Consider the following 14,682-nt stretch of genomic DNA (forward strand, 5'->3'; position numbering starts at 1 on the left):
CTGACCACGCCCTCTTTGCGCGTCGCCAATCACATGACTCCCCGAGCAGGTGGCGCCGTGCGGCGGCCAATAGGCGGATGCTTCCGCGACTTGTGGCGTTTCTATGGCTACGCGGGGGCGCGAGGGGAAGTGGATGTGACGCCATTTCCGGCCTGGTCCTGTCCTGTCCCGTCTCTTGCATCAGCATTGCCAGCCGCAGGAGCACAGAATGGAGGCAGGCGAGGGTGAGTGAGTGAATCTGGGCCACATTATGTCGCTGGCGCACAGCAGTGACCCTCGCCCCGTAGCTATTCCCACCCTGTGCAAAGCCAGTGAATCGGGCCGTTACCTGGCTCACCGAGGTTTCTGCCCTAGGCCAGCACCGTGCACTTTCACAGCTTGTAGCCTCGGACTCTCCACAATGACAGAGAAACCGGCTGGTAAATGTATAAAACATACTTGCCACTCTTGTTAAAAGTTCCCACTCCGTTGACCGGTTCAAATTGATCCCACAATTTTAGGAATGGTAGCACAGAGATGATCAAAGATCTTGTGATGGGTAGTGAACCAGAATTAGCTAATAATCTGAGTAAGGAAATGTCTTACAAATCATGACCATTCTCTGATAGTTTGTGTGTAAGTTTTTTTTCAACTTAACGCTGCTTCAGCTGTTGACCATGGTTGCTTACCACATCATTGGGACATTTGCCTTTTTGACTTAGGTACTGGTATTGTGCGCAATACCTGTAAATGTTTTCTGTAGTTTACCCACTAAAATATCAACCAAGTTTATCTCTCATCCCTTCAGAGTTTGTGATCTTTAAGTGCTAAATCTTGCGTTTGTTTCTCATCTCAAAGTTAATGCCCAAACTATCATGGTGATGACTTGCAATGTTTCCTTAATTGGATTGTTAACTAACTCTGGTTCACTGGTCATCACAAAATCTAGGATAGTTACTGTATTATTGCATCTGAAACTGTATTTGGCATCAGTGACATTTAGTTGAGGAGTTCGGATTAAACTAATCATGGAATCAGAACTTCTTACGAGAGTCACAAATATATTTGACAAATCATCAGCCCAGTTTCTCTTGCATGGTAAAGAGCTTGAGGCTACCAGATGTGAAGCTGCACAGTGTTGGCCATTGGATTAAATAATGATTAGTTCCTGACAGCAATCCTGATGAGTCAGGTAAATTGCCGTGAAGTGTGAAATTGTCTACTTAAAAAAAAAATCACAATATGATGAGATACCTGGAAATGTATTCAGAGGGATCTGTACAAGAATCACAGAGTTAATATGCACAGCAAACAATTCTGAAGGCAAATAATACGTTAACTTCAGTTACAATATATTAGAATATAAGAGTAAAGAAGTCTTCCTGCACTTAGGGCATTGGTGAGCAGACACAGTGTATTATGTGCAGTTTAGATCCCCTTTCCTGAGGAAGGACATAAGCTGCCCCAGAGATGGAACAATGGAAGTTCACTAGACTTGGTCCAGGGATGAGAGGGTTGTCCTCTGTAGAGAGATAAAGTAAACTATGCCTGTATTCCTTGGTGTTTTAGAAAAAATGAGACACATTTTGACAAACACAATTCTTGAATGGCTTGATAGGATTGATACTGAGGAAACTGTTTCCCCTGGCTGGGCAATCCAGAACATGAGATCACCATGTCAGAATAAGGAGTCAGCCCTTTAAGAGTTACATAAATGTTTGAGTGGAAAAGTTATTAATTTCTGGAATTCTCCATCCTGTACAGTGTTGAATTATTGAGTGTATTTGGGTCGATTGATTTTTGGTACTAAGAAATTTGAGGCTAGTTTGAGAAGGTCAGTTTGAGCTAAAAAAAAAATCACCCATGAGTTTATTGAATAATGAGGCATGTTCAAAGGGTCAAATGGTTCCTGGGTCTAGTGTTCTTATACCTATATTAGTTGAAACAACGATAAATGCTGTGGCTTTGGAATCCTATCACATCACCTGGAGTGATAATGTGTCCCTTTGCCAGTGTTGTAACACTGCAACCAACCATATGGGAGATTAGGATGAGAATACTAAAAGATCTGCGTGTGGTTCCTGTATATCAAAAAGACAAACTTAATTAATTACTCACTGAGCCTTCTCTTGCTGTGAAGTTTTAGTGTAATGCAATTTAATTTGCATGAATCATTCTTGACTTTTAAGTACGTTTTTGAAATCACTGGCTTGAATAATTTATGTAGCCTTCCAATGAAAAATAATAGTTCCATAGCTGCTAAATCTTGCTGCACCCATTTTATGAAAGAAGGGAGGCAAACCAGAGCAATGTGCAAGAACAGTGACATTCTGTTATGTTTGTAGGTGGAGGAAACAATTTACATTGCAAGCTTGTCGATGTGATTAGGGCAGAACTGTTGTTTGTTCGAGGTCTCTAGTATTCTGCTGCTGCTCAAGACTAATTTCTGTGTTAGTTCCCCTCCATGTTCCAGATCTTCTCTGTCTCTTAATAATTTAATTCCTTAATATAATTGCTTTCAAAATAATTTCTCAAACTGTTGTTTTTTTGTTTGCAAGAATTGGGTGTCTTGATCTGTTTAACAGCAGCTGACTCACCAGTGGCACACTTGGTGTAAATGCAGCATTAATCTAGAGGCAGAACTTGACACCTAATTTGCTTTAGAATCAAGCCAAGCTTAAACCTCAGATTTACAATATGTGGGGATGAATTTCTGCAGGAATTCCTGATTTTGCCTGCTGTTGCTTTGATGGTTGAGCCAAGGAAGCACTGGAAGAATGATTTTTTTTAGACTAACATGGCATATTGCACAAATATTCTGATGGACAAGCAGGAGAACACCAACCAAATACTGATTTGATATCAGTATATCAAATATACTGGTATATGAAACAGAAACCAAAAGAAAGGTCAATGATCTGTTTTCTCTTTCTATCAATACTGCCTGCCCTGCTAAGCATTTTCACCATTTTTTGATTTTAATTTCAAAACAGGAACTGACACTAAACCTGTACTGTGAATGGATCCCAAATTTAAGGAGTTAGATAATCCGTGCGAGGTTTAGCAAGCTATTTTCAAAGATGTGTGGGTTAGGTGGATTGGCCATGCTAAATTGCCTCTTAGTGTCTGGGGGATTAAGACTAAATATGTGGAGTTATGGGGATAGAGCCTGGGTGGGATTGTTGTCGATACAGGCTCAATGGGCCAAATGGCCTCCTTCTTTACTGTAGATTCTATGATTTAAATGGGGCATTTACAATTGTAGATCTGACATGTTCAAGTTAAGAACACCAAGAATTATTTGCAATTCAGGTGCCATGGAGGTGCATGCCAAGTGTGTTGTATATTACAAGCCTGCTGAAGCCATTTTCCTTTTACACTGGAACACCTGAAAAATAACCATTCTTTATTCTCCCACTGTGGTATCTCTTTGTGAACTTTAAACTAATGCAACTGTAACCTTTATTTCTCATTGCCCAATGGCATCCTCAGATGATATCAGGGTAGATACGGGGCCAGCAAAACACTGGTCAGTTGGAGCAATTTGATGCTGACCCAGGAACAGAGGTTGATAAGTGGACGACTGGAAACGTGAACTGTATATAAATATAAATATTTTTAACAGATGGAACCTTTGGTTCTGAAGTTACGTGCGTCCCCACCTTGTGTTTTGCAGCTTACCACTACAGCTTGCTCCTCGATGTATCTACTGATGAGAGTAGAGTGAAGGCTCTAAATGATCATCTCGCTACACGGAGTTACATCGTTGGCTTCACATTTTCACAAGCTGACGTGGAAATATTCCAGTCACTTCCAAAGCCACCTCTTGATCAGTACTTCCATGTGATGCGGTGGTACAGGCACATTGCAGCAATTTGGGATTGCACCCAAGATGATACCAAGACATGTAAATTCCACACATGTGAGTAGTGAGCATCTGGGTGGGTGTTCACATGGAGCATCTGTGCAACTTCAGACAGTATGTGCATGCTAAATTGTTGCCATGAGTTTGTAAAGCATTGCGATTTAAAACGTTATTTATTCTTTTCTGAATATGGGCACTGCTGGCAAAGCCAGTGTTTATTGTCCTTTCCTAATTGACCTTGAAAAGGTGACAGTGAACTGCCTTGAACTGAAGCAGTCTGTGGTGAGAGTATTCCCTTTTTATTGGGGACGGAGTTCCAGGATTTTCACCCAGCACTGAAGAAACAACTCCGACCTGTGTCAAAGTTAGAATGGTATGTGACTTGGAGGAGAGCCTGATGCATTTGTCCTTCTTGATGACAGCGGGTTTGAGAGGTACTGTCAAAGAATCGTTGGTTGGTTGCTGAAGTGCATCCTGTAGATGCTCTGCACTATAGTCAGGGTGCATCAGTGGTGGAGGAATGAATGTTTCAATAAGTGAATGGGGTGTTGATCAAGCAGATTGTTTTGTTCTGAAAGATGTTGAGCTTTTTGAGCATTGAAACTATAGGGAAGTGGAAATTTCTTGTGGGTGATGATGGGAGTTAGGAGGTGAGTTATTCACCACAGCATAATCAAACATCTGACCTGCTCTTCCAGTTACGGTATTTATGTGACTGGTCCATTTAGATTTATGGTCAGTGGTGAATTCCTTCCAGGATGTTGATGTTGATCATTTTAATGATGGTGGTGCTATGAAAGCTAAGGGGACATGGTTAGATTGTCTTGTTAGGGATGATCACTGCTTGGCACTTGTGTACTGCAAGTATTACTTGCCACTTATCAGCTGAAGCTTACATTTTGACCGGTTTGCTGCATACGGCAGTGGCACAGACTGTTTCATTACCTGTGGAATTGTAACTGGAACTAAGCATTCCAGTCATCAGTGAACATCCCCATTTCTGGCTTTAGATTAGTGGGAACGTTATTGATGAAGCAAATGAAGGTGGTTAAGCTGAGGAACTGCAGTGATGTCCTGGTGTTGACAAGATAGGCCTCCAACAACCACAACCATCTTCATTTGAATTGACTTCAGCCTTTGAAGAGTTTTCCTTCTCATCAGTTTTACTTTGGCTTCTTTTTGCCACACTCAGTGGCATCAAAAATAGTCAATCCCTTAAATTCAACGCTCCAGTCCAAGCTTTTGCTAAAGCTGTAATGAGGTCTGGAACTAAGTGGTTCTGAAGCTAAAGTGAGCATCAGTGAGCAGGCTATTGCTTAGTAAGTGCTACGTGATATAGCACTGTCGACGACACCTTCCATCGCTTTTCTGGGAGTGAGCTGATGGATGCCATTTGGCTGGTTTGAATTTCTCCAGTTTTTATGGGCAAGGGTAATCTTGGAGATTTTCACATTTGTTGGCTGGATGCCACTCTTGTAGTGTGCTGGAAAGTTGTGTTTGAAGCATGGCTAATTCAGGAACACGAGTTTTCAATGCTACTGTCAAGCCAGTAGCCTCTGTTTTTTTCCAACATGCTTATCCATTTCTTGATATCACATAGACTGAATTGACTGGCATCTTGGGGACCTCAGGAGAGGACCAGAAAGGATAATCTACTTAGCACTTCTGGCTGAGGATGATTGCTAACACTTTAGCCTGTTGTTTTGCCATTGACTGCCGGACTCTATATTCTTTGAGAATTTCATGGCGCCTCCTGCTCCTCCCGTTAGTTGTTTAGTTGGCCGTAACTGTTCGTTAATGGATGTGGCAGGTCTGCACTGTTGATCTCTTCTGTTGGTTGGTTGTGAGATCGCTGACTGCTATTTTAGCTATTCTGCATGCATGCAGTTTTTTACTGTAGCTTCAGGCAATTCAGCTGGAGCTCCCATCCCAACTGAGCCCATTTTTTTCTTCACCTGATTCCATTGTATTCACTTATTATGGCGGACCTCTTTGCAATATCCCTACCACTGTACAAGTCTGCGATCAGTTGGTTTGATATTGTGTTAAGCCTGGGATATATTTGGCTGTGGTTCAGTCCCACGAAGGGGAGGGGAGGGGGAAGAGGGGGGGGAGGGGCTTATTCACTGAGTTACTGGAGTAGCTCTCTCTACTGTTTTTCAAAAAAAGCACATTGCACCAGTGAATTGTATGCCACATTTTACAGCATGAAAGAGTGTGGTGATAGTATTACAGTGAGGTATGTTCATGAGCAAAATGTTATTTTGTATCTGACAACTGAACAGCTTCTGTTGATCAATACACCTTGGTTCACATGGTGGGAATAACTCAGGACTTTAATCATATAAATTCTCTGAGAAGAACAGCTTTTAGTATCTGTGTGAGTGTTCTAATGTTGCAAATTTGTGTTCTTCTGAGCATTTGTGTGTTGCTCTGTCAGACTAGGCTCTGGCAAACAATTATTTGAAAATTAGTGTCTAATCCATTGTAATGTTGTAATGCAGCTAATAAAGATGATTGGGAAATAAATCATATCACACCTGTGATTGGTACTGTTCCTTTTTTTTCAGCCAAAGTAAAGAGAACCCAACCACCATGGTCCCCACCATCAGAAATGAAGCAACCTGAGCTCCGGCTATACAACAGCTTGACTCGTAGTAAGGTCAGTGTTAATAGTGGGTAAGGCTGTATTACATTCTTGAGACAAAATAAAATTGCTCCTTAAGATAGAGAGTCCCATCACTCACAGAGTATTCCCGCAGAATCTTGTAAAGAGCAAAATCATAAATGACGTTCTACTTTAAAATGGGAGTCAATTGGATAGGATCAAGCCTGCTGAAAATTTGACATGTATAAAGAATCAAAGGCAACAAAAAATATGTTTTTAGTAAGTTAGATAAATTTATTTAACAAAACAACAAACAAGAACAATGTAAAATTATCACATTACTTGACTTGAGAGTGGAGGTAAAGGGAGTGGCTGGTGTAGATGTTGATGTGGATTTTAAAAAAAACAAAGGCTATTCTTTACTCTTTTGCCTTTCAATTTTGTAAAGTTCTCAGAAAAGAGCAATGGCAGAGTCAGTCACTCTGCTTTTGTCCATGTTTGTATCATTATCTGTCACTTATTTTCTTTCAAATCTTCAGCTGATCTTGAGGTCTGCCATTATTTTGGGTGTAAAATGAGCCATTTTGGCTCTTCCTGCTCCTGTTTAAATTCACTTGATTTCATCAGTTCAATCAGCTCTTCTGTAAAGAGTTCCTCTTGGTGAGAGTAAAGCAACTCCTCTAACAAATCTTCAAATCCCTCGCCTCTAGATTGTTTTACCAACTCAACAATCTTGATATAGGAGGCATGGTTCGTAAGTTTGCAGATTGGTGGCATAGTGGACAGTGAAAAAAGTTATCTCCAATTGCAATGGGATCTTGATCAATTGGGCCAGTGGGCTGACAAATGGCAGATGCAGTTTAATTTAGACAAATGCGAGGTGATGCATTTTGGTAGATTGAACCAGGGCAGGACTTACTCAGTTAATGGTAGGGCGTTGGGGAGAGTTACAGAACAAAGAGATCTAGGGGTACATGTTCATAGCTCCTTGAAAGTGGAGTCACAGGTGGGGACAGAGTGGTGAAGAAGACATTCAGCATGCTTGGTTTCATTGGTCAGAACACTGAATACAGGAGTTGGAATGTCTTGTTGAAGTTGTACAAGACATTGGTAAGGCCACATTTGGAATACTGTGTGCAATTCTGGTCACCCTATTATAGAAAGGATATTATTAAACTAGAAAGAGTGCAGAAAAGATTTACTAGGATGCTACCGGGACTTGATGGATTGAGTTATAAGGAGAGGCTGGATAGACTGGGACTTTTTTCTCTGGAGCGTAGGAGGCTGAGGGGTGATCTTATAGAGGTCTATAAAATAATGAGGGGCACAGATCAGCTAGATAGTCAATATCTTTTCCCAATGGTAGAGGAGTCTAAAACTAGAGGGCATAGGTTTAAGGTAAGAGGGGAGAGATACAAAAGCGTCCAGAGGGGCAATTTTTTCACACAGAGGGTGGTGAGTGTCTGGAGCAAGCTGCCAGAGATAGTAGTAGAGGCGGGTACAATTTTGTCTTTTAAAAAGCATTTAAATAGTTACATGGGTACGATGGGTATAGAGGGATATGGGCCAAATGTGGGCAATTAGGATTAGCTTAGGGATTTAAAAAAAAAAAGGGCGGCATGGACAAGTTGGGCCGAAGGGCCTGTTTTCATGCTGTAAACTTCTATGACTTCAGCATCCACGCTAAAGAACCCTGTGAAATCATTCACAGTCTCTGGCCAAACTTTTTTCCAGCAGGCATTTATGTTGATTCTGTAATATCCTCCCATGAGTCCTTAATCATCCCGAATGCTGAATTCCTTCCAGCAATCATGGACTGTGGTCAAAGGCTTTGCCTGCATGTGGTTGAGAATATGACTGAAATTTTTATGGGTGTCATAAGCCGTAAGAATATAAAGACTCCATTGGCTGGATAGTGAATTCTTTTTTAGGGGGCAAAAACAAAATGCCAGCATATGAGTGGCTCTCTGCAAGAGATTATGGATGTCCAGGTGCACTATTGAGGATATGTAGGACCTTGTAAAACAAGTTTATCTTCCCTCCAGATAAGTCCTGACCTCATGCAGAAAGCAATTCTTGAACCAGTCTTCAAATATTACTGCTAGAAGTTTATAATCGACATGAATTACCTCATTTCCAAATCTAATTGGAAATGAAATTTAATCCTGTGTATAATGTATTGATCTAAATATCCTAGTTAGGGTTGGTGAAAGCACTTGTGTTTCTAAACCTCCTCACATATTTGTCTCTGTCAGGAGATCTTTCGTCCTCAGAATGGGAAGCGTGTGTTGTGGTACTGCTGTGGGCCCACTGTTTATGATGCTTCACACATGGGACACGCCAGGTAATCTGCCATATGACTCATTAATTTATTGCTTCCTGCACTAGTTCAGTACAGCTGTTTTTTTTTTAATGCTTTCATAAACCCTCCTGCTGAATTTAGCATTTGGAGTAATAGATGACAGAATTTCTGTTCCTGATGGCTCTTCCATGACTGCTCCTGGAAAGTGATTAATGCAGACAGTTACATGAGGACAGGATCAAGCTAGATTGCGATGCCTGTATGGACGAGTAACTATTTTTTTAAAAAAGCTTCCTGCTCCATATGAACAGACTTGAAAAGTGCGTGTTTTAAACAGTTAGTATTAGTAAATAGAAATATGCAGAGAGACGTTGATGTTGCCTTGTAGCTCATAAGCCTGTCTTGTTACCTCTTGTGTTTTTGGCATCACCGCTATCATTACCTTGGCTATGTCCAGGAAATATTAACCAACCTGACGTGACCTAAGAGGACATACTATCCAAGTGTGTGGATACAACAACCTGATGTGACTCACCACAGTAACCTGTCACAGCCATTCAGCTTGTGAGACTTCTTTGGAAAATGCATGGTCAATTGGGCATTGAATCATATAAATAAACGAAGCCCCAAATCAATCACAGCGTAATTGTTGAATTAGCTGATCTGAGATTGTGATGGAGGTGTTTTACAAGTGGTTTTGATATCAGCAGGTAAAGGGGCTAGAGAAATCCAACAGGATTCCTGATTGTTCTCCGATGGTTGCTGCTGGAAAGTGGTGTGTGTGGATATTTGCATAGGACAGGATCAAGTTTGGTTGTGATGCCTGCTATGGACAAGTAGCCTTTGAAAAAAAATGCAGCAACCTTTTATAATCCCCCAATCCATGAAATCACCCACGATATTGTTATAACTTGTCAGGCCATGCTTGTCTAACACCGGGACCAGTAATTTGTAGTCTCAGATCTAAGGATTTAAGCCATTGCCTGTTTCAATTTATAGGTCCTACATCTCCTTCGACATCCTGCGACGGATTCTAATGAACTACTTCAAATATGATGTATTCTACTGTATGAACATCACAGATGTGGATGACAAGGTAAGAATGAGTTGTCATCTCTGTTAATGTCTGCTGTTTAACAATAATTTCGTTCCTTATTAAATGTTACCAATAAAGTGGCTTCTGTCATTGGGTTCTGACTCAGTTTGCCAAAGCCTAGATTTTCTCTCCACAATGATGCCACAATATGAGTTGTCAAAGCTACCTAATGCAGCCCACTCAGTACATTTCATTAAATGCCAGCTACTTGCCTTCAACTGGTACAGTACACTAACTTGTATATTCTCAGCTTCAAATAATAAGTAGCAAGTATAAAGTAAATAAATAAAAGGATGTATAAAATCAAGTTTATTGTTTTCACAAAAAAAAATACAGATGCATGGGATTTGATCCCCAAAACACCAAGAAAGATCCCTCAATGCATCTTAATTTTAAAAATATTGCTCACTATAAAATCAGTGGCTCTGACTTGAACACCTAAATTGCAACATTTTCCCTTATTATTGTTATAAAACAGTGTCTGACTATTTGTGAACAGCACCACAGGATCTGTTATGCTTGCTTTGTATGTATGCAATTTCAGATTGCTTAATTCAAATTAGCATTGCAACAAAATCGTACTTCAAGCTTTTTGATTCAAGTGTTAAATTCTTTCAAACTTAACTCTGGTGGCTGGGATGAGAAGGCTGAATAATATTTCTGAGGTTTTAACAATTCTGAGGATATAAAAAGTCCAACAAGGAATAAGCCAGCACTGGTCAGAGAAGTAAAAATAGGAAAACCTAAATGACCATAATATGATACACTTTAAGATTATGGTAGAGAAAGACATAATTATGACACAAACCAGGTCAACAATTTTGAGAGGGGTTGATTTTGAGAGATGGAGAAAAGAATCTGGGAAAATAAAATGATCAACAATATTGGTAAACAACAACATAGAACCGTGCTTCCCCAAATGTTTTCCCACTGTGATCCATTTTGAGAGTGTGAACCAGGTTAAAGGAGAGATCTGTGAGAATGGCAGGATGTTGTTTGAACTTTTTCACTGACTTTTTGGAACAGGAATCAGGTATCTCAGATTGGTCAGTTAGGCCATGTCACCATTAATAGAAAAGCGAGGATTTAAAGGGACTTTGCAGCTGTTAGCATTCATTTGGAGCTCCATGGCGGCCATTGATGCCTCTGACCTCGAGACCGCACCTAAGGATCAAAACCCACACATTGAAGCCCTGTTGTAGAGCAATAATGGGAATGGGAAACATTTAAAGCAGAATGCAAGAAAAATATATTTTGCTAAAAAGAAAGATCAGACTAAACACTAGTGAAACTCCATGGAGGATTAGAAAAGAAGAATGCGTTTTGTACATGAACAATAGAGGAATGCATAATATGAAAATGCAAGGAGATTAGGAGAAGTTAAAAAGCACCTAGGAAGGCCAAGAAGAACTATGAAGCTAAATTATCAAGAAATATAAAACAAAAGAGTAAAATATTTTACAGACACGTCAAAAAAAGGAAGGCTTTGATGTGAATAGGACCAATAATGGATAGACCGGATAATGCCACAGATAATACTAAAGAGATGGCAGAAATATGAAATAATTATTTTGCTTTGGTATTTATTAAGAAGATAGAACAGGTGGACGTGACATTGAATGATGAGATGAACAATGAAATAAGTGCATTTAAAATGTAAAAAGAAAATGGGATATATTGAATAAACTAAAGAAACTCCAAGGATAAAGCTCCTGGTCCATAGGAAAAAGGAAATGTAATTCCTCTATTTAAGAAAGGGGACAGAACACGTCCAGGGATTTATAGACGGAAGGCTGAATATCAATGCACAATATTTCTGGAGGGATAGAATTGAAAGTAAGGAGGTTATGCTGAACCTGTATCCAACCTTGATTAGACAGCAGTTAGAGCACTGCGTGCATTTCTAGTGGCCATTCAGTAAAAGAATAGAGAGGTACTGAAAATGCAAATACGATTTACAAGAACGACACCATAAATGCATGAGTGTACAGATTAGAAAGGTATTGATGGGCTGGGGTGACCTAATAGAGGGTCTTTAAAATTCTGAAAGGTTTTGATGGGGTGGACACAGAGAGTGGCTCCCTTTTTGGGGAAGAGCATAACTGTAGGCTGTCAATATGAAATAATCACCAGGAAGTCCAGCCATGAATTTTGAAGAAATCTCATTACTCTAAGAATGGTGGGAACGTGGAACTTGCTACCAAAGAAAACAGTTAAAGCAATTAGTACTGTTGCATATAAGGATAAGCTAGACAAACATATGAGGGAGATGGAAATAGAGGGTGACTGTGCCAACCTGACAGGTTTTTCTGTGTCAGCTGGTGATGGGCAGGGGCTAGAGGCCCCCCCCCCCCCCCCCCCACCCTCACTGACCATCGTGATCTGTCACAGCTCACCTCATTGACTGGGTGCAGTACCAGCAATGGCCACCTCTCTCCCAGTGAGACTATCTGTACCTGCAGACCTCTGACTCCATCTCTCTGATGTGGGATTCATTGTCCAAGGGGTAAATATCTTGTATCCAGCCTATTAACAGCCAATTGCCATTGTTTACCCGGGAATGATGCCCCATCAACCTTCTAACACCGGGGTGGGGGGTTGTGTTAACAGCAGGAATTACAGCACCGTGTAAAATCCAACCCATGGCATGGCTCCTGTTGTACTATTTCAGCTCTTAGCTCATTGGTAGCTTTTGGCCCTCTACGGTTACTTTAGAGATCTAGGTCTGCAAGTCCCCTTCCAAGCTATACGCATACTGACATGGAACTGTATCCCCCCCTCTTTCACAGTCACTGGGTCAAAAGCCTGGAACTCCCTTCCTAACTTTGTAAATGTACCAACACCATGTGGTCTGCAACAGTTCAAGGAAGCATCCTATCACCACCTTCTGACGGGCAATCAGGGATGGGCAAACAATGATGGTCTTGCCACTGACGCTCATAATCATGGCTGAATTAAAAGAAACGCAGCCTAATTTCTCCAGATATGCACCTTTCTGTCTCCTGATTTGAATCCCTGGTGCTTGTCTGTGTATCTGAGAACATTTCTCTCACTGTAAGGACTCAATATATCCAGCTTGTGGTTATATTTTTGTTTCACTTGCTAACATCAATGTATTTCACTGGTCTATAGATTGTTTCCCTAAATAATGTGCAGAGATATACAAGAACATTCTATCAGATATTTTACAATCATAGTTATGGGCTTTAGTACACATTTTCCATTCACTCCTCTATAGCATGCATGCAGAAGTTGGTTGTAGTTCTTCTCCCCTCATCTTCCTTGTTGTGTGCCCCTCCATGTGCATGTCTATGCACAAGATTTTCTGATACTTTTCTGTAAATTACCTTTAGAGATTGATGCTGTCCAAGAATACCAAGAGTTGCAACTGTGCTATGGATGTGGTCCCAGAATACACACTTGTTAGTTGGTTACTCTTCCATGGTAGATGTGACTATATATTATACTATATCTGTGTCTGACTCTTCTGTCAGTTATGTGATGATACATTCACTTCTGCGCTCTCATGCTAGGCTCTCTGCATTGTGCTCAGTTTCTTTCCATTACACTGCTCATTCTAACATCGTTGCTGTTATTTTTGCACAGATTATCAAGCGAGCCCGACAGAATCACCTGTTTGAGCAATACAAACAGAAAAATCTGGGTCCTGTACAACTTCTAGAGGACATCAGGACTGCTCTCAAGGTAAAGAGGTGTGATATTCAAGTTGCCTCCTATCACACACGCACGCACTCTCTATACTAAAAAAATACTCATTTCAGTTTTACTGGGTTATTGAAATACTTCACGTCACAGTGTAACTTCAAAATATTGGCAGAACTCAAAAGCAATTTTGTTGCCCAGATTTTCTCTTTGTAGCTATTTTCGTGTCTATTCCTCTCTCGTAGTCCCAGAGCGAGAACACTGTTTCCAGACCAAAATAATACCAGACAACCTAGCGTTAGGGTCCCAGACCAAAACGCCAAGGTATATTATGAAGCCAAAATAGACTCCAACAATGTTTCAATTTTGGCATAAATTTGAGGAAAGGATGCTTCACTCCAGGAGTAATTCCACTGACAAATTAGGGATCTTTTTATCAAAACAAGCTTTATTCATAACACAGTTTAAGTATAACTAACAAAATGAAGCAGTTTAACTCATAACAGTTGAACAATCTTTAAACATGAAAGGAAGCAACTCTAATTTCTAACCTATCACTATTTCAGTTCCAAATAAGCAACATTCTTCGAATAGACTTAAACCCCACTTTAAACATCATTAGCAATCACAAATATACTGCTATAATGAGTGTAGACAACCTTGGAGTTTTCAATGCAATATAGAGCTTTCAGAAGCCTGCAGAACTCGACTAACTTCAACAAGGACAGCCAAACTCTAGCTCCTCTCTGCTAAAGTCTGTTTATCTTTGCACATAAATCCAGGACTGCACATAAACCACAATGTCATATTACCGTGTCAATCACCCTGATCTGAAATCCCAGAAGAACTTAAGTAAACAAAAGTCTATTAACTTTACTTATCATAACCACTGGCAAGGTTGAAATGAGTAATTATTCTGCTCTCCCAGCCTCAGAGCTGTATTCCTTCCAGGCATACTAACTCCCTGTAGGAAAAAGCTGAACGTTGAAACATTCTCCTGAAACAAAAAAAACTATAAATATATATGCATTTCATTTGCACCCTTGCATCATACCAGTATTAACCCTTTTCCCCCTCTCTGGCCTAGGCTACGAGGAAGGAAAAGATAGTATGAAGAGATCCCTTGTTTCATTTCTCTCTATCCCTCACTTGGTGAAGATCTTTGCCTT

The 14,682-nt window shown here is 40.4% G+C and overlaps 1 protein-coding gene across 2 annotated transcripts in view; it reads left to right on the plus strand.

The window, feature by feature from the left end:
• Positions 1–51: 51 nt before the first annotated feature.
• cars1 (cysteinyl-tRNA synthetase 1) overlaps positions 52–14,682 on the plus strand; it is a 71,384-nt gene continuing 56,753 nt past the window's right edge. Inside the window, exons 1-6 of one of the 2 annotated variants that reach the window (XM_078220492.1) lie at positions 127–224; positions 3,656–3,901; positions 6,415–6,506; positions 8,708–8,796; positions 9,754–9,850; positions 13,457–13,555. In XM_078220492.1, the coding sequence (XP_078076618.1) occupies positions 209–224; positions 3,656–3,901; positions 6,415–6,506; positions 8,708–8,796; positions 9,754–9,850; positions 13,457–13,555 (639 nt within the window). In that variant the 5' untranslated portion in view covers positions 127–208. Of the gene's footprint in view, positions 225–3,655; positions 3,902–6,414; positions 6,507–8,707; positions 8,797–9,753; positions 9,851–13,456; positions 13,556–14,682 lie in introns of both variants that reach the window. The other variant, XM_078220493.1, reaches the window with a different exon arrangement.

The sequence above is a fragment of the Mustelus asterias genome, chromosome 9, assembly GCF_964213995.1.
Source record: "Mustelus asterias chromosome 9, sMusAst1.hap1.1, whole genome shotgun sequence".
Lineage (NCBI taxonomy): Eukaryota > Metazoa > Chordata > Chondrichthyes > Carcharhiniformes > Triakidae > Mustelus > Mustelus asterias.